At 38.3% G+C, this 25,373-nt stretch overlaps 1 protein-coding gene across 5 annotated transcripts in view; it reads left to right on the top strand.

Annotated features, from left to right (window-relative positions):
• MUSK (muscle associated receptor tyrosine kinase) overlaps positions 1-19,762 on the top strand; it is a 100,021-nt gene extending 80,259 nt beyond the window's left edge. For 4 of the 5 annotated variants that reach the window (XM_062206942.1, XM_062206940.1, XM_062206941.1 and 1 more), the window contains 4 exons: positions 9,100-9,301; positions 9,804-9,995; positions 11,517-11,665; positions 19,080-19,762. In XM_062206942.1, the coding sequence (XP_062062926.1) occupies positions 9,100-9,301; positions 9,804-9,995; positions 11,517-11,665; positions 19,080-19,762 (1,226 nt within the window). Of the gene's footprint in view, positions 1-151; positions 176-9,099; positions 9,302-9,803; positions 9,996-11,516; positions 11,666-19,079 lie in introns of all 5 variants that reach the window. The other variant, XM_062206939.1, reaches the window with a different exon arrangement.
• The last annotated feature ends 5,611 nt before the right edge of the window (positions 19,763-25,373 follow it).

The following is a 25,373-nucleotide window of genomic DNA, read 5'->3' as shown; positions in this document are numbered from 1 at the left end:
CTGCAGCTCTTTCACATTTGAATGCAAAGAATGTTTTCTAGTTGCATATTAAAAAGTTGAACAAGAACTTGCATTTCTTAGCACTCTCTCACAGAATACATGAGATATCTGGATGCTCACTTTAAACACATTTTTATCCTTTCCCCTTCAGATTATAAAAAAGAAAACCTAACAAGTAAGTAATTTTGTTTATGCCCTCGGAACCTTATGTGTATGTAATTAGATTCCTGCATGCGTATTTCCACTCTTACTTCATGATGTCCCAGAGAAAATGAATGGCCCCTCTCCAGGACTCTGCACACTGCTCACCTAGGATAGAACATGAAGGAAGGTCTTTGAAAGCCTCACTACTGCTTTATTAGGCCATGGAGAACACTAATGAATTGCACAAATAATATCTCCCACCTCTATTTTGTTGTCCTGTCTTATCCCATACATGTCTACAAAATAAGTCAAATTTGTAATATCACCTTTTAATATTCTATTCATGGTCTTGTATTGTCTGTTTATAGATGAAAGCAGATACCGTATTTCTTCACTGAGCTGACCATGGTCTTCATTTGTGACAATAGTTCCTTCTTTGGAAAAGAGGTGTTTTGTTTTAAGACTGCTAACTTCCAGGCTAACATTTATAGGATCATTATCAAATGCTTTTAAAAAGGTCATCCCAGAATTCAAGAAGGGTGTTGCAGAAGGCTCCCTAGAAGCCAACGTGTATCAGGAGATGCCTCAACCCAGCGGAGTGCGGAAATCCTCAGGATGATATTAGAAAAGTTTTTCATGTCTGTTAACTTCCTCCGGGTATGGTGTTCTAAGGCTTAAGTCGCACTGACTTCCTGTGATATATATTCCAGGCCTAATCCCTTCTGTACTTGGCTAAGTGCCAGGACTTAATTTTACCAGCTCACTTAAAGGACAAAGATTTAAAGTATTAAAATTAAGAATGCTATTGGTTCCAAGTGACTCACTCGGAGGTATTTAACACGCCTAGTTACAGAAAACCCTAAAACTCTATTATTCTGGGAATCTGTCAAATAATTATCACCAAACTGAAGGAATGAAAAAGAAATTTGTCAATTCTCTGTCATTTGAGGTTCCAAAATTTAGTTTGTACTTTTAATTGATAACTGATCTTTGTTAGCCGTCAATTGTTTGCCCACTAATTCATTCATGCATTGAGAATTTACTGTGTCGAAGGTACTGCTCTTAAATCCTAAATTAGGAACAAAGCACACTAGAAAGCATCCTCATTTCTGCATTTTATACTGATGATAAACAAATTTTGTTTCCATTTTATTTATTTTCATTTGAAAGGCAGAGCAACAGAGAGAGACAGAGGGAGGAAGATTTTCCAACAGCAGATTCACTTCCCCAATTCCTGCAACGGCCAGGGCTGGGCCAGGACTGATGATAAACAAATGTTGAAAGGGACAAACTAGCTACAACAGCGAATTTCCTAGTCTTTAAAAAACAGTTTTGCCTTGCGGCGCCGGCACACCGGGTTCTAGTCCCGGTTGGGGTGCCAGATTCTGTCCTGGCTGCCCCTCTTCCAGGCCAGCTCTCTGCTGTGGCCAGGGAGGGCAATGGAGGATGGCCCAAGTGCTTGGGCCCTGCACCCCATGGGAGACCAGGAGAAGCACCTGGCTCCGGCTTTCAGATCAGCGGATCAGCGCGGTGCGCCGGCCACAGCGCGCCAGCTGGCCATTGGAGGGTGAACCAACAGCAAAGGAAGACCTTTCTCTCTGTGTCTCTCTCTCACTGTCCACTCTGCCTGTCCAAAAAAAAAACAAAAAAACAAAAAAACAAAAAAAACAGTTTTATGAAATCTTTGATACATGTAAGAAAATGAACAGCAGTTGTCATAAACTGGTGGTTTTACCTGAACATGTGGTAGATAATGGCTGAACATGTGTTCACTGCATTAAAGGGCAGTGTTTTTTAAAGAAATTGCCGCTAGTCCTTTAGTTGAGCAAAGAAGGTGTTATTATCAGGCACAGCATCCTGAATTCAATGGGTGGCCTACATCCTCACATATTTCTTTATGTCTCCTGATTTCTGAGTGAATGCCAAAGGAAATTACTAGTTTATTTAGGAGTGATGAAAGACTTTTTAAAGATCATTTTGTCTTTGCATTATTTCCTTCTTACTTGAACACAGAGACTAGCATTTCAGTACTTTTTGGTTTTTGTAACTGCTTTTGTGGAAGTAAAATATCTTTTTGCATATAGGATGCCTTCTGTACACTATATTTACATTTAGTATTCACATTAACCATCTGCCAAGCAGGCACTGCCCTACTCCTTTCTTATGTAAGACTTCAATTATTTTAATAGAGAAACAGCAGTGAGTCTGTCTTCTCCTCTTTCAAAGTTTCTATGGGAAATACGTATAATCTGGTTTAATTGTTGGAATGAGGCTATCCTTTTCAATGACTTTTTCTCCTTTCACTTTTTCTTTCCCCATGCATGGAAAGTGAGTGACTATATACCCAAGTCCAGGCCAACTGATTATTGAGTTATTTATCTTCTCTCTCAGTTCTCCCCCACTGCTCCATGAAGTCAGGAACTCAGACTATCCTCCTGTTACATCCAGGTCAGCTTGAGAAGGGGAGAATAATAACTTGCCTAAAGTTACCTGGCTAAAAAGGGGTTGAGCCAGGATTTAAATCCAAACCTGTCTGATTCTGGCTGTATCTTCACAGTGTGGTTTCTTACCTGTTTCACCTGATGTGGCTCTATCACGATTTCTTTTATGTCCCCAACCTCAAATGCTGTAAAGCTCCCCTAATTGTTTAACTGATTCTTTCTAGAATACCTACTTATACCTTTTTGCAGTCTCTTACTATTGATTATTCTTAAGAAAGTCCAGTTGACAAAAATTTTGTTAAAATTTTAAATCAGCTAAGCTACATAATGATTTTAATTAGGCCAAAATTTAGAAGAATATATACTTTATGTCCCAAACTCATTTTTCCAGGATTAGCTACCATTTTTTTTCCACAGATGAAATTGTAAACTGTGTGTGTATGTGTGTGTGTGTGTGTGTAAATGTTGAGTTGGAAACAACTTTAACAATTGTTTAAACTCTCCCACAATGAAAGAATCTTTTCTACAACATTTTTGACAGACATATCCCTTTCCTACTTGAATTCATTCCTTCATCCCACTGTAGATTCCCCAGTTATTAAACATTTTAGCTAGAGAGAAATAAATTTTGGTCTTACAACTTTCAACAACTGATCTTCAACTCCTTCAACCTATCAGACAGCCCTTAAAATACTTGGAGACAAGTACCCTAATTCCCTATACGTTTCTCCTCTTCACATTATAAAGCTCTAATTTTCAGCTTTTTTTGATCCTGACTTCCATAACCTTTATCTTTATGTTTACCCTTCACTGGTTGTAAATAAGCTTCAGGAATGTCTAGAATTGAACACAATTCTATAATCTGGTTGGAATTCCCATGCAGTCATTGTTTTCTCTGATAAAGGCTTGATTTATTTGCTAGCTAATGCTCACATGACCTTAATAGTTCTTCTATCCACACATGATTGACTTGATTTTGTTTCCTAACATAATTTTCTACTAGATGAACCCAATTCATAATTGTTTTTATCAAATTCTTCTTCTCTGTTTTATAACTTTTGCATTCAGTAATTGGCTTCAGGTATATTCTATGAGCTGTAATGATTCATAGCACTTTATCCTCTTGAATTAACCAACATAAAATGTCATTCTTCCTATTGTCATGCTTTTAACCTTAAATTTGATGGATTAATATTGGTAGTTCTTCTTTCTTTGCATTTCCATTTACCTGGATTCTCTTTATCTGTATTATTTTCATTTTCCTATAAACAACATATACCTGGTTTTACTGTACTCACACATTTTCATTTAATCGGAGGATTTAGCCCTGTTAATATTCTGTATAACAACTGACTTTACATTTTCTCTTCATTTTACTTTTTCGTTTTTTCTTTTTCCATTTCCTTACTTTTTGTGATAATTACTTCTCCACTGTTAACTGAAAGCCAGATACTTACTCTTTCAACAGATTACAGTGCTCTATTTATTCCTCTTGTTTCCCCAGTCCATGAGGGATCTTAGACCCTCCAGTGAAGGCTTTTATCTTGTTTACCTCGCCAATTTTATGAGGTGCCTCTATGCAGAATGATTTTCTGTTGATTCTTAGAGAATTAGACAAAACTCACAGTCATTTCATTATTATCCCTTTAGATTTAATATGTATGAGGGCTCTTCCAAAAGCTCTTGAAAATGTATATTAGGAAAAAACTATGCATGGATTTCAGAAGCTTTTTGAACCAAATAAACTTATCTTTTAGTGCCATTTTCCATGAATCCTCATATTTATTTTAAAATCTCTTTCTGATTGAATTGTTATTAAGAGTCCCTGAATGTATTTCCTTAGAAGAGATACTGAGTGATGGAGTCATGAGGCCTTGTATATCATTAATAATTTTCCTTTCACCTGAATAGCTGAAAAATATATTAACTGGATATAGATTTCTTGTCTACAAATGTGATTTTGCTCCTTTGAAGCTTCTGGTTTTGGAAATGAGTAGTTTAATACGAGTCTGGTTATTTTTCTTGTAAGTAATTTGTTCCCATCTAGAAAGAAACTTTTAGATCTTCTTTCTATCTCTGGTGTCTGTATGGTGGGAATCCTCCATAATACTGTCATTCTGAACAACTCTTTCTGACTCCATAGTCAGGACTTTAACAGCCTGAAATCAGCCATGATGGGAATATTTATACGATGAAGTCAGAGTTGCAGCCAAGAGATTTTTTTTTTTTTCCGTGCAAAAAGCTATTGATGCATTTGCTGCAGGGTAAAGTCCAAATTATTTAAATTGGCATGCAAGTCCTTTTGTGAGTTAAATGTGGCATCTGCAGACTTACCTGTTGATACATCCCAACTCAATCAACAAACTTTTAGTGCCCTTTTAGGAAAGCAACACAATTGCTTGGTTCAGACCTTTATACATGCTATCGCTTTTCTGTAGAACACTCTTTTCCCACCCTGACTCCACTCCATTCCCTCCACCCCCAACTCACACACACACACACACATATACATACACCTTTGTCTTAGTCTGTTCAGGCTTATAAAGCAAAATATCATCCACCTGGTGTTATAAGCAACAAAAACTTATTTCTCACACTCCGGAGGCAAGTCAGTCACAGACCAAGGTGCGGGAGTTGTAGCAGGCATTGCTGTAGACACAGCGGTTCTCATGGACATGTCTGTCTTCTCACTGTAACCTCACATGGCAGAGGGGAAACAGAGCTCTCTCAGATATCTTTTATAAGGCCAGTGTTCCCATTCACAAGGGCTGTGCCATCATTCACTTCATATTAATTAAAATGGACTTTGGGACAACACAAACACACAGACCTTCAACTGGTTTTTGCTACTCACTATTTACATTTAACTTACTGTTACTTATTCTCTGCCTAAATTGATTGGTGCTACCCCTGGAGGTTCATGAGTACCCGTTCTTACTACTCTTATAACACTGCCTACATTTTATTTTTAATTATGAGTTTACTAATGCGTTTCCCATGACAAGCAAAGACTTATCAAGTACCCTACAGTATTTCTGATACCTAACAATCAATACTAATCTAATGAATGCATTAATATATGGACACGTGAGTGAATAAAGTCCCCTTGTGTTCAGAGGAAGCGTATAAGGAGATAAAATTGAGAGGAATGGAAAACAGATGAAAAACAAAGACAATAGAGATCCAAACTGGTCATTTGGATCCAACAAGATCATGGACACAGCTCTAGGGAAGACCAGAGCAATAGATCCAAAGCAATAATTGGGGAAAAACAAGATAATTCTGAAGGAGAGAAGTATTTAGATCCACAGGGTAAAATTTTTGTTCAAAATATGTAACCTTTTGCATTTTTCAAATAAATCTTACTAAGTCATTAAGGTTGTTTCTTTTAACATGCCTCTACATTCTATTTTATGATATTTTCAGAAAAATTGGTCTTACATTTACTAGTGAGATTGAATGACCAAGCTTATAAATTACATCATAGCCCCTCACATGCTATATATAAGGAATGAACTGCTTAGTGAAATCCAGATACAGAAAATAAACATTTCTTTTCATGATTGCTCCTACTTGATTATTAGCACGAAGCATAGCTCTCCAATTTAAGCCTCCCTTCCGCATCCATCTTGGGTTAGAAAACCTAAGGACATTTAAATCCAAAGAGAATCAGAGCAGCTTACAAGCCAGTCATAAAGGCACCCGGACCCTGGGAAGTGATTTCATCCCCCACTGCAGTGGCACCTAATGAGGTGTGCGGTACCCTTGGTCCAGCATAGATGTTTACTGCTGCTCTGATGTTCTCTCGGTTCCAGATGCCTGCTGGAGTTACAGCAGGAACCAGGTTGGCCAGAGCAGGCTTCATAACCGCTTGCTTAGCCCTTGATGATGCAGGCGTAATCACTGTGTCCACTCCTGAACTAATGTGTCTTACATGAGCATCCCTGTCACGTCTGCTTTCACGAGTGTCCCAGTTCGAATGTCTTTAGGCTTCTGCTGCAATAAAGGCTTTCTTTTGACCTTGTAATATGTTACGTTAATATAGTCCTTTAGATTACATTATTATTCTCTTACTATTTTGCAGTCAATGACTAATACAAGGGCATATCCAGCAGCTTATGGAACATGCAATTGCAAGAAACATTTATTTAAGTGTCAAAAACCAAAATTGATGCCTAGAGAAGTCCTCAGTTTGTTAAAAATGCATATTATGAGAAAATAACACATGGGTTGCAAAACTTTTGCACCAATGCAAACATCTTTTAACTCCATTTCCCATGAGCTTTTTGAAGCCCTCTTGTATGTCGTTTAGGATCTTTTAAATTCATGCTGTATAATCTGTGTATGCACTTTTCTTTTGTGCTAACATCGCGAGATTTTTCTCTTCCTGGAACATATTATGAAATGGGAAAATTTTATCTGCTTCAAGACTGAACGAATGTATTCATAATTCTATAAAGACTTTTAAAACTAATTTCCTGCTAGTGGTGCTATTCATATTTTCTAATTACTCAAGTTTGGTAATTAGTATGTTGTATCATCTTCCTAAAGATTTAAAAATGTAACTGTGTTTGATATTACATGTTTTGTTTTTTTTCTAACCTTTGAATCTGTTATAACTTACTGGTCATTTTAAAATTTTCTATGTTTGTGCCTTTTCTCATTTTTAAAATGAAAATTATACTTATTAGAACACTTTGTACAACCATTTGTCTGGTTTTAATTCTATCATTTGTGGTATATGTATTCTAATTTGTTAATTTCTGCTTGAATATGGTTGTGACTTTATCACCTATTTTCTTTTATTTTTCAGTAGTTATTGCTTCTTGTTCAATATCTTGAGATAAATGACCTGTTCATTTCTTTCTTTTTTAACCTAAAGGAAAGAGGTAATACCATCACTTCACCATTGAACATAATTTTAGCAAATCTTATGTACACTATTAGGAGACTTTTTTTCTAATCTCTAGCTACAGCTACTCCTTTTTTTTTTTAAATTAAAATGTTACTGATTTTTTGTGCAAAATATTGTATTGAATTTTTAACCTATTATTACATTCTGATCAAAGCATACATTTGCATAATTTTTGCTTTTGAAATAACAGATTTGAAAGAAAAAAAATTTATCTGTATGGCCTCACATAATACCATGTCTGTCAGAATTCCACAAATATTTGAAAAGAAAAATCCAGATATTTATTCACTGCTTTTAGGGTACAAATTCATTCTTAGCTATTAAACATTCTGTTTATTATATTATTAAAATAATTAGTATTCACATTTTTGTCTTTCTTCAGTCTATTAAGAGGATTTGAAGTAGAATTTTAATCCGATTGTATGAATGCCTATCCAGAGGACTTTGCACCCTGTACGGGCTGAAATGAGTATGGAATCTTCCGGTTCCCAGCAGGATTGCAGATTTTACTTGTCTTTCTATTGTGCTGACCTTTTAAATTACAGTTTGATAGGAGCCCAACTTTTAAATGAATTAAATTCTGCTCACTTGTGTCCTAGTATTTCATTTTTCATTTTCCATTATTTGTGTTCTGTTTGATAGCTGCCAGCAAACATGCGTGAAAGCTCAGCTCCATCAGCTGCTGAGTTCATTTCCTTTGGCTATCTTCCCAGAAGAGAGATAGCGGGGTCGTATGGTGGATATTCTTGCAGTATTTGGATACTATTTTTCATAATGGCTGTACTAATTTGCAAACGAAAGATACCTGTACTCCCACACTTATTGGTTTATTACCGCACAATTCAGAATACCAATGATGTGGAATCAACCTAGATGTCCATCAGTGATTGAATAGATAACGAAAATGTGGTCTGTATACACAAATATTATTATTCAACCATAAAAGGGATGAAATCTTGACATTTGCCATAAAGTGGGTAGAATTGGAGATTATTATACAAAGTGAAATAAGCCAGACATAAAAAGGCAAAAGCCATGTTTTCTCTCACATGTAGAAGTTAATATAGAGACAGAATTTAAAAATGTGTGAACATATTATTTGAAATATAGATATTAATGTATTACCTTTGTTGAATTATATCCCTTATATAATAATATACCCTTCTTTCCTTATTTTATGTTCTTTGTTATGAATTCCACACTGATATTAATGTATCCAGACTTGCTTTCAAGAAACAATGCTTAGCCTTAGACAATCCTCAATATAACTACATGAAAATATTTTATTTAATAATTTCCATGATTGATATCAAGTCATAACCAATATGATGCAGTATAAAGAACACTAACCCAGGATCTGATTTTGCCTTGCAAAAAATATTGTCTATCTCGTTCTTATCTTTAAATCTTTATGATTCCATCAATTGGCTTTACTTGTACTGGAACTCGTTGGATTCTTACAATTAGACTTCATAGATATATAACCAGGGAGACCCAAATACCTAAATAATTTAATATTAAATTACTGGTTCTTGAATATAAAACCACAGCTCCTTAAAGGTTTGAGAATGAATAAAAAGAATAATTGTTTACTTACAGCATTCCCATCAATGACATCCTCAAAGCCAAGTGTGGACATTCCAAATTTGCCTTCCTCCTCCTCTTCTTCCTTCTCTGCCTCACCTACTTACTCCATGACTGTAATAATCTCCATCATGTCCAGCTTCGCCATATTTGTGCTTCTCACCATAAGTACTCTCTATTGCTGCCGAAGAAGAAAAGAATGGAAGAATAAGAAAAGGTGAGCTCTTATTTTACGCTAATTACACAGAGCAATATTTTAAAATCTACATTTCTGACATTGAAATTAGGGGTATGAACATTGCCAATCTACATATCTACAGCCTTGCTTCAAAATTAAGTACTCCACTTTAATCTATGAAAATGTCAGGGACTTTTTGCATAGCATCACATGTCCTAAGATTAATTTTCCACAGCAGAGAAAAATCTAAGCAGTAAGTGGCAGGGGGCTGAGGGGAGGGGGATGGCTACTCCTGATAGCCATTTTCCCTCCCAGACTCATTGTGGCTGCCAGTTTGAAACTGACAAAATTCCTGAGCAATGTGCATTTTGACTCTAGACCAAACAAAATACTTTATTGCTGTCAAGCAGAAGGATCTTTGGCTGCCATAGTATAATTTGTTATGTTTACTCCTAAACAATGTCTTTGGGAATCTCAGTTTGAATATAAACTTCTTGCCTGTTCCTGAGCTCATTAACGAACTTGCCTGTCTTACCTGCAGAGAATCCGCAGCAGTAACCCTTACCACACTGCCTTCCGAGCTCTTGCTAGACAGACTGCATCCCAACCCCATGTACCAGAGGATGCCACTCCTTCTGAATCCCAAATTACTCAGCCTGGAGTATCCAAGGAATAACATTGAATATGTGAGAGATATCGGAGAGGGGGCATTTGGAAGGGTCTTTCAAGCAAGGTAAAATTACCCATGAAAAAATGATGCTCACCATTGAAATGCATATTGTCCAAATAGTTACCAGACCATTGGCTTGATGTATATATCCTATGTGTAATAGTTATTATCCAATGAGTTAATTCTTTACATGAATCTTATTTGTACTCCATACTATACTATAAATCTTAATAATTTTCCCTTATTACAGGAAACAGAGTGCATATGTAGAAAATATATTTATCACATGTAAAAGTAATTTATAGTGGGTCAAAATGTATGTTTATTTATATATTATTCAAATAATAAGAAATGAGTAATAACTCCATCATTTTTCCTTTAAAGAAAAAACTTTTTCATATATTTTAATTATAATTTTTCATTGCTTTTAAATAACTCTCAAATTTGCCTCTTCCATATTCTGTTGCTATTCCCCACTTCATTTAAAGCTTACTTTTACCTGGTGTTTTAATTTAAGAACTGGCATATATAGACATTCATTGAATAACAACACTTAAAAGAAAAAAAACCACAAAAATAAAGAAAACACTGAGTTTGAGATACGATTATTTATTAGGGCCAATACTAGCCCATTTACTGCCTTTGTGTTAATTGGAATAAAATGTCTTCTCTGCATGGATTCCATGCCACAGACACATAACGGGGCCAAAAACCATGGATTTGGCTTTAATTACCAGTTGTCACTTTGACTTAGTGCTATTGGCCAAGACACAATTGACCCTGGTATGAAGTTATATGAAAATGAAGATCTAACACACTAACACATATTGGAAACCATTGATATGTAAGGTACCATTTGAGGCTCTAGGGAGACAGAAACATGAATAAGTCATGATCCCTGACTTTGAGGAATTTGGATTCTGGCCAAAGAATAAGGCATTAGGATGGCAATGGCAATCCCCTTTGGGTCTGTGTGCTTTTGATTCCCTGTAATTGATACACAATGCAGTCCCAAACTTAATTTAGGTTGAAAAGAAATCCAATGATTTTTTTTTAAATGTATATTTTATTTTTCATCTATTTGAAAAGGGGAAAGAGAGAGAAATAGAGAGGAAGAGAGAGAGAGACAGACAGGAAGAGATATCTTTTATCCACTGGTTCACTGCCTAAATACCCATAACAGCCAGAGCTGGGTCAGGCAGAAGCCAGAGCCTAGAACTCAATCCATGTCTCCCACATGGGTGCAGGGGCCCAAGCACTTGAGCCATCATCTGCTGCCTCCCAGGGTGCGTTAACCGGAAGCCAGAGTAGAAGTGGAGGTGCTGGGACACAAACCTGCACTCCAGTATGGGATGCCAGTATACCAAGGGTCAGCTCAACCCACTGTGCCACAATTCCTGCCCCTCACTGTGATGCTTATGAGCTGGAATCCAAGAGTTTTAAGTATGGTGCACTTCCTGTGGTTCTGTGCCTCTGGCAGAGGCTGTGTGAGTGGGAGAATGTATTCAAATGCAAGTGGATACAAGGTAGATGTGTCTGATGTTCCTGACCTGTGGTTTGTTTCTCAAAACATTTGTCTCCCAGGGCCCCTGGCTTACTTCCCTATGAACCTTTCACCATGGTGGCAGTAAAGATGCTCAAAGAAGAAGCCTCGGCAGATATGCAGGCCGACTTTCAGAGGGAGGCGGCCCTCATGGCTGAATTTGACAACCCTAACATCGTGAAGCTCTTAGGTATGAAAACGCAAGTAAGCAAATTCAGTTCATCAGAAAACAGACCATTTAACATTTGTTTTTTTCCTTTATACTTCTCTTATTTATGTTCTTTACTTTATTACTTGTTCTATGAGATATCACTATTTCTTTCCAAGGTTAGCCTCTCCTCCACCTTATAGGACATTCACGTTCTTTATTATTTTGTGTGAAGAGAAAGGAGGTCAGCTAGCCCGTTCCTTTTTATTTGAAAGGTAGAGAGAAAAAAAAAAGAGAGAGAGACAGATGGATCTTCCACACTGGTTCACTCCCCAAATGCCTGCAGCTAAGAGCCTGGATCTCAATCTGGGTCTCCCACATGAGTGACAGGACCCAAGTACTTGAGCCATTGTCGGTTGCCTCCCAGGGTGCACATAAGAAAGCTGGAATTGGGAGCAGAGCTGGGACCGGATCTCAGATAAACTGATAAGGAATACAGGCATCCCACATGGTGTAATAACCATTGTGCCAACTGCCTGCCCCACTCCTCTATAAATGCCATCACTTCAACTTTTCGGGCTTTGCTGCCTCTTTCCTGTTTATAAAAGTGTCTAAAATGTCCTCATCTTTAAGAAATTCAAGAATAAAGAACCTACCACTGATTCTGCTTCTCCCTCAGAGAATTCATCAGATCTTCTAGTCTATGCAATTGACTTGTTGGTTTTTCCTCTTTCTTCTCTAGCTAGAATGCCATGAAGGCAGCGATTCATATCTTTTTTGTTCACTTTTGTGTTCCCATTTATTCAGATTCACAATTCAACAAATAACTGACAAATACCTAGTGTGTACTAATTATACAGCAGTGAACAAAACTTTCAACAAACCCTGTTGGCATAGATCTTACCTTCTATTAGAGGAGACAGGTAATAAAAATGAAACATGAAAATAAAGTATCCTAGGTATTAAATTCTAAAGAATTTTTTAAAAAATCAAAGCAGTTATGTTTTAGAAATGTGAGCTAAAATTTTTGAAGGCTTTAGTGAAAATGTAACATGCATATGAAGACCTGGCAGAGGTAAAGGAATCGCAATGTGGATATCTTAGACAAAATAAAACCCAAGAAGAATTAAAATCATTTCCAAAGGTCCTGGGGCAAGAACGCTTTTAGGGTTGCTTGAAGAATAGCAAGGAGATGAAGTGGCTGGAGCAGAGTGGAAGAGGGGCAGACGGTCATGGATGAGATCAGAGAGGTCATGGAGCGGATGGGCAGATCCTTGAAGGTCTTATTAAAATGTTTGGCTTTGACTAATAGAATGGGAAGCAAGGAGAGGATCTGAGTCAGGAAGTCAGTTGAAACGATGGGAATCACCTTGTTTCAGAACTTTTCTAGCTGTTTCTGGAGCACAGTCTGAAGGGAAGTAATGAAAGCAAGGAGTCAGCAAACAGATGTTGCAATGGTAAGAAAGAGAAGGCAGCATGGACCAGGGTGCTGGAAGTGGGGATAATGCAAACATTGGGTCCTGATTGGTGTAATCTGAAGGTAGAGCAAAATCATTTGCTGATATACCTACTGTGAGATGTTCAAACAAGAAAGGAGTCAAGAAGGGAAGCAAAGGTTCTAACTGTGCTGTTGGAAGAACAGAGTTAGAAGAGACTCTGGAAGACCAGGTTTGTTTATTAGAGACAATGGGGTTAATTTTATGATATGTTGATCTGAGATACTTCTTTGACATCCAGATGAAGTAGGGAAGGCAGGTACAAATGGAGGCCTAGAGTTCAGGGAAGATGACCTACATGTAAACATACATCTGAGATCATTAGATTTAAGTCCATGAGGTGGGGGGAAAGATGACTGAGGGTAGAAAAAGAAAGGAAAGAGAAGTCCAAGAACAAAGCCCTGAAACATTCCAACATTTAGGGAGGGAATGAGGAGATGAACAGCAAAACAGACTGCAAAAGACCCACCGATGCAATAGGGGTAAATCAGGAGAGTGGAGTGTTCTGGCAGCCGAGTGAAGGGTTCCAAAGAGGTGAGGGTGAGCATGTTACAAGCAGTAAGTCAAGGAAGAAAAGCACTGCACAATGACCTTGGGTTTAGAAACATGGCGGTTCGTTGATAACCCTGGCAAGAGAAGTTTCTGAGGAATGTTGGGAGCAAGTGTGAATGGAAGTAAGCTCTAAAGAGCATGGGAGGACAAAAAAATTAGGACAATTTGTTTTGCTGTAAAAGTGTATTGAGAACGTGACTAGAACTAAAGTGGGGAGAAGGAGACTCTCTTTCATAGGGAATATGGAACAGCATATTTATAAACAAATGGGAATGACCTAGTTAAGGAAAAATCTGATGATGGGAGTTAGCCAAAAGGGGAAACAGCATCTTTGAGGAGAAGAGAGGGGTTGGCGCCCAGGCAGCAGAGGAGGGATTAGCCTTTGTTAAGACAATATCCAGATCAGCCACAGTAACAATAAAGAGTGGGCATAGATCCCAATAGGAAATGAAAGATCTCTTTTGGTCGATGTAATTTTCTCTGTGGAGCAGAAGTCAGGATCATCATCTGAAAGTGAGATTGAGACTAGTGTTACAGATTTGAAGGGAAAGAAAAAAGAAATGGCTGTATAGAGAAATGAAGCATGAAATGGACTAGGGACATATAATGCGGCTGGCATGCACAGTAAGAGGCCCCTTGAAGTTAGAGTTCACAAGTTTAGTGGGCAGCATGCTTGTGTTTTCATTCAAATCTGACTATGTAGGCCTCAACCAAGCAACTTGGAGTGGAATTTAATAATTAGGCAGAATTTAATAAGAATTAGAGAGGGAGAGATAGAGAAAGAGGTCTTCCATCTGCTGGTTCACTCCTCAAATGGCCGCAACAACCAGAGATGTGCTGATCTGAAGCCAGGAGCTTCTTCTGTGTCCCCCACACAGGTGAAGGGGCCCAAGCACTTGGAGCATCTTCCTATGCTTTCCCAGGCTACCAGTAGAGAGCTAGATCAGAAGAGGGGCAGCTGGGACACAAGCAGGCACCCATATGGGATGCCGGCACCACATGCGGAGTCTTAGCCTACTACACCACAGTGCCAGCCCCAATAATTCACATTTTGTCACAAACATGTTAAAGCAAAACTTGGACAAAGAGGGGTGTATCCAAGGAGGGATTATGGTGGTAGACCAAGGGCCTCAAGTTGTATAAGGAGCATAGAACAGGAGGAGAGTAAGGGATCATGGAAATTTGATCAATGAATCAGGAGTTCCAGTGGGTCAAAGGACTTTTGATGCTGGGGTGCTGCAAGCAGTGAACCAGAGTACAGAAGAGAAGGAAAAGGTGAACAAGTGGGATGACTGAAAGGTGCATTATGGGAGGCATATAAATATACAGAATCATAAACTCATGGATATGACCATAAGAGTGGTGTCTGGATTTAGGTAGAGGGCAAAGAAAAGAAACCAAGGGAGTTAGAGGTCAAAATAATAGAAAGAATCTATATGAATATTGAAGTCAAGAATTATGATACTGTCCTGAATAGTTTAACTTGTTGTAACTTTCTACAAATATTTGTTGAATAAATAAATTATAGTTTTTCAGTAGTCAACAATTTATCATGAAAACATTTCAGGCCGGCGCCGTGGCTCAACAGGCTAATCCTCCCCCTTGCGGCGCCGGCACACCGGGTTCTAGTCCCGGTTGGGGCGCCGGATTCTATCCCGGTTGCCCCTTTTCCAGGCCAGCTCTCTGCTGTGGCCCGGGAAGGCAGTGGAGGATGGCCCAAGTGCTTGGGCCCTGCACCCACATGGGAGACCAGGAGAAGCACCTGGCTCCTGGCTTCAGATCAGCGCGGTGCACTGGCCGCAGTGCGCCAGCCGCAGCGGCCATTGGAAGGTGAACCAACAGCAAAGGAAGACCTTTCTCTCTGTCTCTCTCTCTCACTATCCACTCTGCCTGTCAAAAAAAAAAAAAAAACAAAAACAAAACCACATTTCATCCACTTCCTCACTCCTAAGCATCCATTTATTCATTCTTCACCCCACTGCAGTCTGATTTGGGCTTTTGACCCTCTACCCTTCTTATTTATGTTTATAGTCAGTATACATTTATTCATTAGTTCATTAAACAGATGCATACTTTTTCAAGATAAGCAAGAAAAATGTATTAGTTTATTTCAATAAAATAGCCACTTCTCCAATTTCATCCTAATCAATGTTTTACAGGATTTGACACTATAGAATTCTGTCCTCTGTGAAATTTCTAGAACCTGTCCCTCTCCATGATTTTTTCCTACCCTAGTTTTTGTCAAGGGCTCCTGGACTACCGTCCTATCCTCCCCCCGCCCCCCAGACCCAATGAGCCCATTCTGTCCTCACCTTGTTACTACTTTACATTCTTCCTCCAAATAACTCTTCTTGGGCTCACCTCCTCCCCCAAATTTTGGTAACTGAAAAATTAAAAAAAACCCTACCCTAATTTCTCTCCCAACCTTTAAATATAAGTGATATACAGTTTGATGGATGTTTATAACCAATACAAACTCCTCTTTCACAAAAGCACACTTTGGAGTCTCTGTCTTATACATTAATCCAAGCATTGTGAGCTAGAAAATAAAAACAGGAAGTGCTGAAGATCCATGAGGAAATACGAGTCTCTCCCATCACATTGGATTTGAGATATGTGTTTCACAGACCGGGTTAGAAAGTGTAGTGCTAAAGTGAGAGAGATGCTGAAGAGAAGTAAGTACTTCTGCTTTTTGAATTTTGTACAACCAAAATGCTTTGCCAGTGATCTGCAATGAGCACCAAACAGATATTTTCTTCTTCGTGAATTGTGTTTATTTCTTAAAAGTTGACTCTGTATTCTTAGTATAAAAATACTGTTTCAGTACTAGTTATAGCATCACTTCACATTAGACAACACATTAAGGACAGATCCCACATGGGGTGTAAGTACACAGTGACTCCTGTTGCTGACTTAACAATTTGACACTCCTGTTCATGGCGTCAGTAATCTCCCTAGGCTCTAGTCATGAGTTGCCATGGCTATGGAAGCCTTTAGAGTTCGCTGACTTTGATCTTATTCCGATAGTGTCATAGTCAAAGTGGAAGTTCTCTGGATTCCTAGGATTGATTCAAATGCAAACTATGCAAAATTTGCAAATTTATGATTACTGTGGTAGCATGTTTATACGTCACTGCTAAGAATTTTCTCTTATTTTTATTGCTCAACAAGAAATAAGGCTTATATTACCATTTGCTAAATGCTATATCTAAATTCCTTTTCAACATCCTGTGAATACAGGCTCTGTTTTTTATTTAAGTATATGTGAATGTAGTTCTGCTACTTTCCTTGGAAGTTAATGCACCAATTGAAAGAGATGAAAACAGGGACTGGCACTGTGGCATAGAACATTAAGCCTCTACCTTCACTGTTGTCATCCCATATGGGCATTGGTTTGAGTCCAGCTCTCTGCTATGGCCTGGGAAAGCAAGAGAAGATGGCTCAAGTACTTGAGCCTCTGCACCCAAGCAGGAGACCTGCAAGAAACTCCTGGCTCCTGGCTTTAGCTTAGCCCAGCCCTGGCTGTTGCAGCCATTTGGGGAGTAAACCAGCAGATGGAAGATCTCTCTTCCCTCCTTCTCTCTCTCTATCTCTACCTTTCAAATAAATAAATAAATAAATAAATCTTTAAAAATGAAAAGAAAGAGATGAAAGCAGTGGAAGTAAAATTGGGGAAACTCATAAAATTAGTTCCAATAAAATAAATATGCTTTATTTTTATACATTTGGGATACCAGGCACTTACTGAACATGTTTGTATTTGAAAAAAGTTGATTCCCTTGTATTGAAATTCTGATATATAATTGTTTGATCATCATAAATGGGAGAAAATGGATGTAAATACAGAAATATGCATACTTGTAAAATAGGAAAGAGACTGTAGAATATTTATTCTGTATTTTGGAGTTGAGAAAATGGTGAACAATGAGGCAAGGTGGATTGTTGAAGATGGCAAATTGAATTTAAAGACATGGCTTGCATGAGGCATAAGATTTTTCTTATATCCATCTAGACAGTCACTCATCCATTCATCCTTAAATCCATCCATCAACACATATTGAAGGCTGAAAGAGTCATGTGAAGTATGAGGCTGAGGTTATAAGGGTGAAAACACAGTCCTTCCCTTAAGAATTGTAATCTACTTTGAAATCCCAACTATAAATAAGGTTAGAATTCTGACAAAATGTAAAATATTTTGAGCTATTCTATATAAATATACACTCATATAATTAAAAATTATATATACATGTATATGCAATTGTTAAAGCCAGCATAAAGTATAACTTCCATACAATATTTTCTGTATCAAGAAAATAAACATTTCACTTAATAACCTCAATTCAAAATTTTTTTTAATTCTCAGAAAAATTTGTTGTTATTTTATCTCCTGTATAAGAATTCTTTTTAAGTCAATTCAACTGGCATTACAAGGGTAAAGCCAGTTAAAAACAAAATCCCTGTTAACCAAAGATGATCCAAGAAGATTCTGTAAAATAAATTTCTAAGTATGACCCGTTAGACATTTCTTTCATTTTCTCTTTAGTACTTTGTAAGTATAATAATTAATAAAGTCACTGAAATTTAAAAAAAAAATCTATCCCCCAAATGAACAAACCAAGATTTATTTCAATTTTAAATGGGGACTTGTAATTTTTAAAGAGAAAACTAGTAGGTTTACTGTTTATTTATGGTGATATGGAATTCTGGCCTTCTTACCTAATGCACAAAGTTTAGTTTTCCTTTCAAATATAGCAAGATTTCAAGATTGGCCAATGCTTTCCTAACATTTAATTCAAGACTCTAGGAACATTTTTTTTCTTTGTGGAGTTAAATCAGTCATGAAAATCTAAATATGAAGATGTTTTACTAAAGTAACAAATATTTCATCTAAAAATCTTGCATCGGCTTTGTTATTCTTTCCAAACTTCATATACTGGTTCCCTATGGTCGATCTTTGAGAAGTAAACATAAACACAGCCATTCCATCACTGTCCAACCAGACATTCACTCAGTGAACATCACCACTGATCTGCTTTGCCAGACCTGTGGCAGTTGTGGGGACTACAAAGAATAAAACATAATCTCTCCTTCTAAAACGTTCAAACACTGGGGAGAAATCGCAATAAGTGGATGATTATTAAATGGGAGGGAAGATGCCATGTTAAAGCATAAAAGAAAATCTGATTTAGAAGTGCCGGGAGCTGAGCTGACCTAGGAAGAGTGATACATGAGCTGGCTTTTCACAGGTAGATTGGAGACGTGCAAACAGAAATGGGGTCAGGTTTTCAGTATGGTGCCAACAAAGAAACAGGGCCCCCTGTTTGCTGATCCTTCGTTGGCTTCAGGAGTGTTCTTTCCACTGCGAAACGCTGGAACCCAGGGCTAACAGGTGCTCTTTCCGTCTGCAGGTGTGTGTGCCGTGGGGAAGCCTATGTGCCTGCTCTTCGAGTACATGGCCTACGGCGACCTCAATGAGTTCCTGCGCAGCATGTCGCCTCACACCGTGTGCAGCCTGAGTCACAGCGACTTGTCCGCGAGGGCTCCCGTCTCCAGCCCTGGGCCGCCACCCCTCTCGTGCGCCGAACAGCTCTGCATCGCCAGGCAGGTGGCAGCCGGCATGGCTTACCTCTCAGAACGCAAGTTCGTCCACCGGGACTTGGCCACCAGGAACTGCCTGGTGGGTGAGAACATGGTGGTGAAAATTGCGGACTTTGGCCTCTCCAGGAACATCTACTCGGCGGACTACTACAAAGCTAACGAAAATGATGCCATCCCGATCCGCTGGATGCCCCCCGAGTCCATCTTCTATAACCGCTACACCACTGAGTCCGACGTGTGGGCCTATGGTGTGGTCCTGTGGGAGATTTTCTCCTATGGCCTGCAGCCCTACTATGGGATGGCCCATGAGGAGGTCATCTACTACGTGCGGGACGGCAACATCCTCTCCTGCCCTGAGAACTGCCCCTTGGAGCTGTACAACCTGATGCGTCTGTGTTGGAGCAGGCTACCTGCGGACAGGCCCAGTTTCACCAGCATCCACCGAATTCTGGAGCGCATGTGTGAGAGGGCAGAGGGGGCTGTGAGGGTCTGAGGCCCAGCGTGCTGACCTAAAACACTGCCGTCTCCTCTCAGACGCGGTGAGCCACAGGGGTCCCCCACGGAGGCCCAACAAGACCCAGAGAAGGGAGGACAAACAGTGGACATGAGTAGCTTGATGTTTGTTGCCCAGTGAAGACAAACAGCGGTGCAGACCGGTGTGGAAGCCAGGCCCATTGAAATGCGTGGTTGGAAACACAGGCATAGGAAGTGTGTCAGGTAACAGGCGATACGCTTCTTCCTCGTGGAAAGGTTTGTAACGCACGAGGGACGGGAAGGAGCGTCATCCGGTTCCCTTCCTGAAGTAGCTGGCAGCAGCGTGAAACTCTGATGTACTCAGTTTGAAGATAAAATAGGGTTCAGAGCCTCGTTTTTAATAAAGTTGATCCTTTTCCATGCTAAAAGTGGCGTATCTTCGTGTATGGCGTTTAAATCAAGTACAGAAAGCTAAAGAGAAGGAGAAAATCTTCATTTACTCACCACCCAAAGGTGGATATCCTATTTTTTTGTTGTTATTTTTTTTTGCATTGAATGCATAATTTTATACTTATGTGTATTCTACAAAGTTGTGGTTACACTTCGTTGACAGTTTCCAAGGAATAAAATGATGGATCAACATGGCTGTCATCTTACTGCGATTTTTAGTTTCCTTTCCTGACCTTCCTTTGAAAGTTTTGTTTTTTCTGTATGCACTTGTGATGAATTTAACCTGATTATTTTATTCCTATGGTTTTATGGGGGGAAAAGGTTTTCTGAAAAATGTTTTAGAGTCTTATCAATTCCTTTTCCTTTGAAACTTTTACTGGTGTCTTTCCTTTGATTTAATCTTTATTTATTCCTCTTTTCAGGTCTTTCTTTTTTATTATTTACCCATTTTTTCCCATTTATTTCACACATACAATAAACACTCTAGCAGAAATAACTCTGAAATAACATTGCAGATACATACACACACACACACACATGTACATATACCCCTTTGGCAAAATATTTCCATTTCTTTTACATGTAATTTTGATGCCACATGCTTCAAATTTGCCATCCATTAATGTTGCTACCGCAGACAACCAAATCTCTTACATCATGGCCTACAGTATGGGACTTCACCAGATGCTCTTCTGTCTCTGAGTTATTTCAAAATTGATGTTTTTGTGCATTCGGGCATTTTTTTCCTTTTAGAAGCTAATTTCATTTGCCATAGAATTAATATAGTGTTGCTTAGCAACTTTCCACATGATGTATTAACCCATCTGATTATATCTTACTTTTTTTAATCTCTGGAACTCATATTCCTGGTGCTTAGGATTTCTCAGGGGGAGCCTCACATAATATATATTTTTTGGAAGTCCAACTAAAATGATAGTTTATTCCTGATAGAGCAGGAACCCAAATTCTCCTGACAAACAGGAAGAGACAGCAGGAGTCTACTCTACAGCGGGTTTACTTGAGTCCCAACTCATTAGGACTTTGAGCCAAGGAGAAATGGTCTGCATTCTGGAAAGAAGTTTCATCTGCCTGCTGGCACACACTCCTGGAAATCCCCCGAGCCGCCTATTGCAACAACCTGGCATCTTTGCTGCAAAACCTGCTATTCCTTGTCCACAGTGTCTCTAGGCAGCCAAGACTCAAATGTGGAAATTATCCTAGACTTTGCCCTCTCCTTCAACCCTGGTATTCCATCAGTTTCATTTCCTAGAATCCTCCTGCTGACAAGTGCTTCCCGTCATCTCCACAGCTCTGTCCCTGCCCAGCGGACCTTGTCCTCAAGGCCTCAGCAGATGCCATGAACCATGAGGATGCTACCAAGGAACTTGCTCACGGTTCCGATTCATAAACAAGGACGGAATACAGGAGTGAGACCTTGAGCGGTGCTTTCAAGTCATGATTCCAACTCCAAAACGGATGCTGTCACCCCAAGAGCCGGAGACAAACAAGGCTGCAGCATGAATCCCAAACAGAAGGTTAACTGGTCACCAGGCAGAAAAGCTGAGGAGGGTCGCCAGCAAGTCTCAAACTTGACTGAGGATGTCTTGGTGTATTTTAAATGCTTCACATATGTGTATCACTTACACTCTACAAAACTCAAAGTTGTCTTCAGCTTTCCCCAGCTGATAAAGTGTTGTTGTCAAAGAAAGACCCAGAAATCAGGCAGTAACCGCCCTTACGTTTCTATCTCTTCCTCATAGCTGCAGACTCAAGGAATCTCTGTGTGTTTTTAACACTGCGGTAGTGAAGATTCCAGAACAAAAGAATCAGAGAAATGCATGTAAATATAATGACAGAGTGAACAATATCATGAAAGCCATTCAATTTCATTAAATATGTAAGGCGATTGAGAAGCAAAATAAGTAGAGCTGCTGTCCATTCCCCCATATAGGAATTACAAAAATTATAGTATCAGCAGGGCCAGCCCTGAGGCATAGTGGGTAAAGCCACCACCTGCAGTGCCTGCATCCCATGTGGGTGCCGGTTCATGTCTTGGCTGCTCCACTTCTGACCCAGCTCTCTGCTATGGCCTGGGAAAGCAATAGAAAATGGTCCAAGTCCTTGGGCCCCTGCACCCGCATGGGAGACCCAGAAGAAGCTCCTGGCTTAGGATCAGCACAGCTCTAGTTGTTGTGGCCAACTGGGGAGTGAACCATCAGATGGAAGACCTCTCTCTCTCTCTGTTTCTCCTTCTCTGTGTAAATCTTTCAAATAAATAAATCTTAAAAATAATAATATCAGCTAGCATCTATTGGAAGTTTACCATGTATATTTGAGGCCTTAAAAATATTAACTTAAACCTCACAACATCCTGTAAACTATCTTTATGCCCATTTTTTAGATGAGGGAACAGACACAGAGAGACTCTGTAATGACCTCAAGCGCACAGAGCAGTAAACCCTCAATTATTAGCAGGAAAAGGCCTTGTTCTTAGCCAGCATGCTGTCATGTTTTGGTATGTTATAGAGGAAACCACTGAACCTCAATGACTAAGTGGAGATGATTTGTAATTTACATATAGTTTCAAAGAGCACACTATATCAGTTACATTACCATGTTCTTAAGTCTTTTTAATGAATAGAAAAAAAAAAAGAGTATGTTTTAGCAGTGTCAATTTAACCAAATGTCCAATAGGTGGCATGTTTATTGTCTCTTGAGTTATAACTGCATTTTCAAGCTAAGATCCCCAACTCATTTCCTTAGTGCTCATCCTAACTTTCCACACCCCAGGAATATGGACATATTATTTACCGGTTCTTTTAAAAATATTTTCCCCGGTGGAAAATCATTGTATGAATTCAAAAAGGGAGATGAGAAAGAGACTCTTCTAGTACCACTGTTATCACCTGCTGGGGTAGATATCGCTAAGAAAGCAGCAAGTCATCCTAAGTGGTCAAAGTCAAACATAACAAGAGTCCTGGGGTATTTAGCACTGAAACCAAAAAAGTGCATCTCAAGTACTGTAATGGAGCAGAAAAAGAATTTTCTTTTCCCTTTATAGCATATGATGGACCTGACCCATGTCATTAAGTATTCTAAAAATCCAATTTAACTTCTGAATAGTATCCAATTTATAGATATACTAAAATTGTAGTCAACCTTTTATTTTTGAACATGGAGGGATTTTTTCCTAATGTCATTCACACAAACAACACTGAAATGATTGTCCTGTTTGCACATACCTATTATGCACTGTTTATGGAAATCCTGAGGAAGCAACTTTCAGGGTCAAAGGGTAACCACAATGTCAAGCCTTCTGTTATGTATTGTCACAATCTCTAGAAATATAGTTTCCATCTCTGCCTTATGGAAGAGCTATCATAGCTGGAATCACTAATTATAATAGATAATTAATTCTCTGCTTTTTAGATACCCTTTGTCTATTTGGTCATAGAAAAAGAGAATCTCAGTTTAGTTTTATTTTTTATATTATTAATGGTGATGAATATTCTTGATGTTAGGTCATTTAAATTTTTTTATCAGTAATTGTCTACAACACATTTTCCATTGTGTTCATGTTCTTATTAAGACAGTTTATAAAAAGCATATTAAACTTTTATCGTACTGTACATGAAAGAGAAACTATGTACACAGTTTCCTTTTTTTGAAGAAAATGCCAGCTAATGATAATTAACATTAATATGATATTCTCCTAGCCTTTTTCAGATAGGGAGGTAGACAAATAGATAATTCTAAACAAAAACAAGATCATATACTTACACTGTTTCCAGTCTTGCTTTTATCACATATAAATATATATCATTTATGTATATAAATATATATTAAACATTTCCATATCAACTATTCATATGCAACATCACTTTTGATAGTTGAATATTCTACTGTATGATTTTATCATCATTTATATAACTATTATTCTATTGTAGGACATTTATGTATTTCTATTTTGCATAATAAAATATGTATCATCTGCTGCTACACTTTATAAGAATCTGTCTTAAGTGATTTCTTTAGATATAACTTCTAGAAATTATATTTCTAGATCAAAGAGTATATGCACTTTTTAATATATTGAAAAATCACCTTCCTGAATTACTTTATCCTCATGTGTAATTTTCAGCCAGATATGATAGTTCATTTCTTTCAATCTCACCAGTGTTGAGGATTTTAGTATTTTACTCATTGCCAATAAAATAGCTTAACATTTTTATTTTGTAGCTTATATTTCTTTAAAAAGTATAAGACTGAACATTCTTTCAATGTTTTTGGGACAAATTTGTGATTTGTCTAATTTTTTAATTGAGTGTACCCTTTTCTTAATACTTTGTATAAAGCAGTTTTTATAGTAACTACTTAAATTTCTAATACATGTTTCAACCACTTATATCATGTTAAAATATATACTTCCATTTGGCTTTTATTAATAAGGAAATAATGTTGAATTTCTAATCTCTTCAGATGATTGTGGGCTTTTCCCCAGTTTTTCTGTTAATATGTGCAATTGTGTGATTTGACCTCCAAGTGTTGAGCTACTCCTATGTTGTAGGAATACATTCTCTTTAGGTGTGTCATATAAATCTTTTGCTTGAACACCGAATCTGTTCTAACATTTATTTGTATTAATAAGTTCATAAAATCAAAATTTTATCATTTTCTTCTCTACTGGAGTTTTGTATCCCCCTTGTGATAAGTTAAAAAATGTAGAAAAGTTTCTTTCTCTATGACCTTGGTTAGTTTCTTTTTAAATAAAGGAAATATAAAGACAATACAGCTATGCTTTTTGCTAACTACTAAGACGGGGGAATTCCAAGACAGTGGAATAGGAAGGGAGCTTACTACTCTAGGCTAGGGGAAGATAGTTGAAAGAAAAAAAAAAAAAGGTGGAGAGAGTGCAATCTCAGGGAAGAGTTAAGGAGAAAACTTCAGTGGAAATTCCACAGAAGGAAGAGGAATGCTATGGATCTACCTGGAGAGCGTGGACATGTAGCACAAGTATGGACATAACACAGGACCCCTGCAGCTCAGAGTGAGCTCTGGAAAGTGACATGACACCAGACTGAAGCTGCCTGGTGATATAGCTGTGGAAGAGTTGGTGTGAGTCCAGGCTGGAGCCCTGTGGGGGACAGGATAATTGCCAATTGAGAGGGAAAAAGAGGCAC

This window comes from Lepus europaeus, chromosome 12, assembly GCF_033115175.1.
Source record: "Lepus europaeus isolate LE1 chromosome 12, mLepTim1.pri, whole genome shotgun sequence".
Lineage (NCBI taxonomy): Eukaryota > Metazoa > Chordata > Mammalia > Lagomorpha > Leporidae > Lepus > Lepus europaeus.
This window is presented reverse-complemented; position numbering and strand designations above follow the sequence as displayed.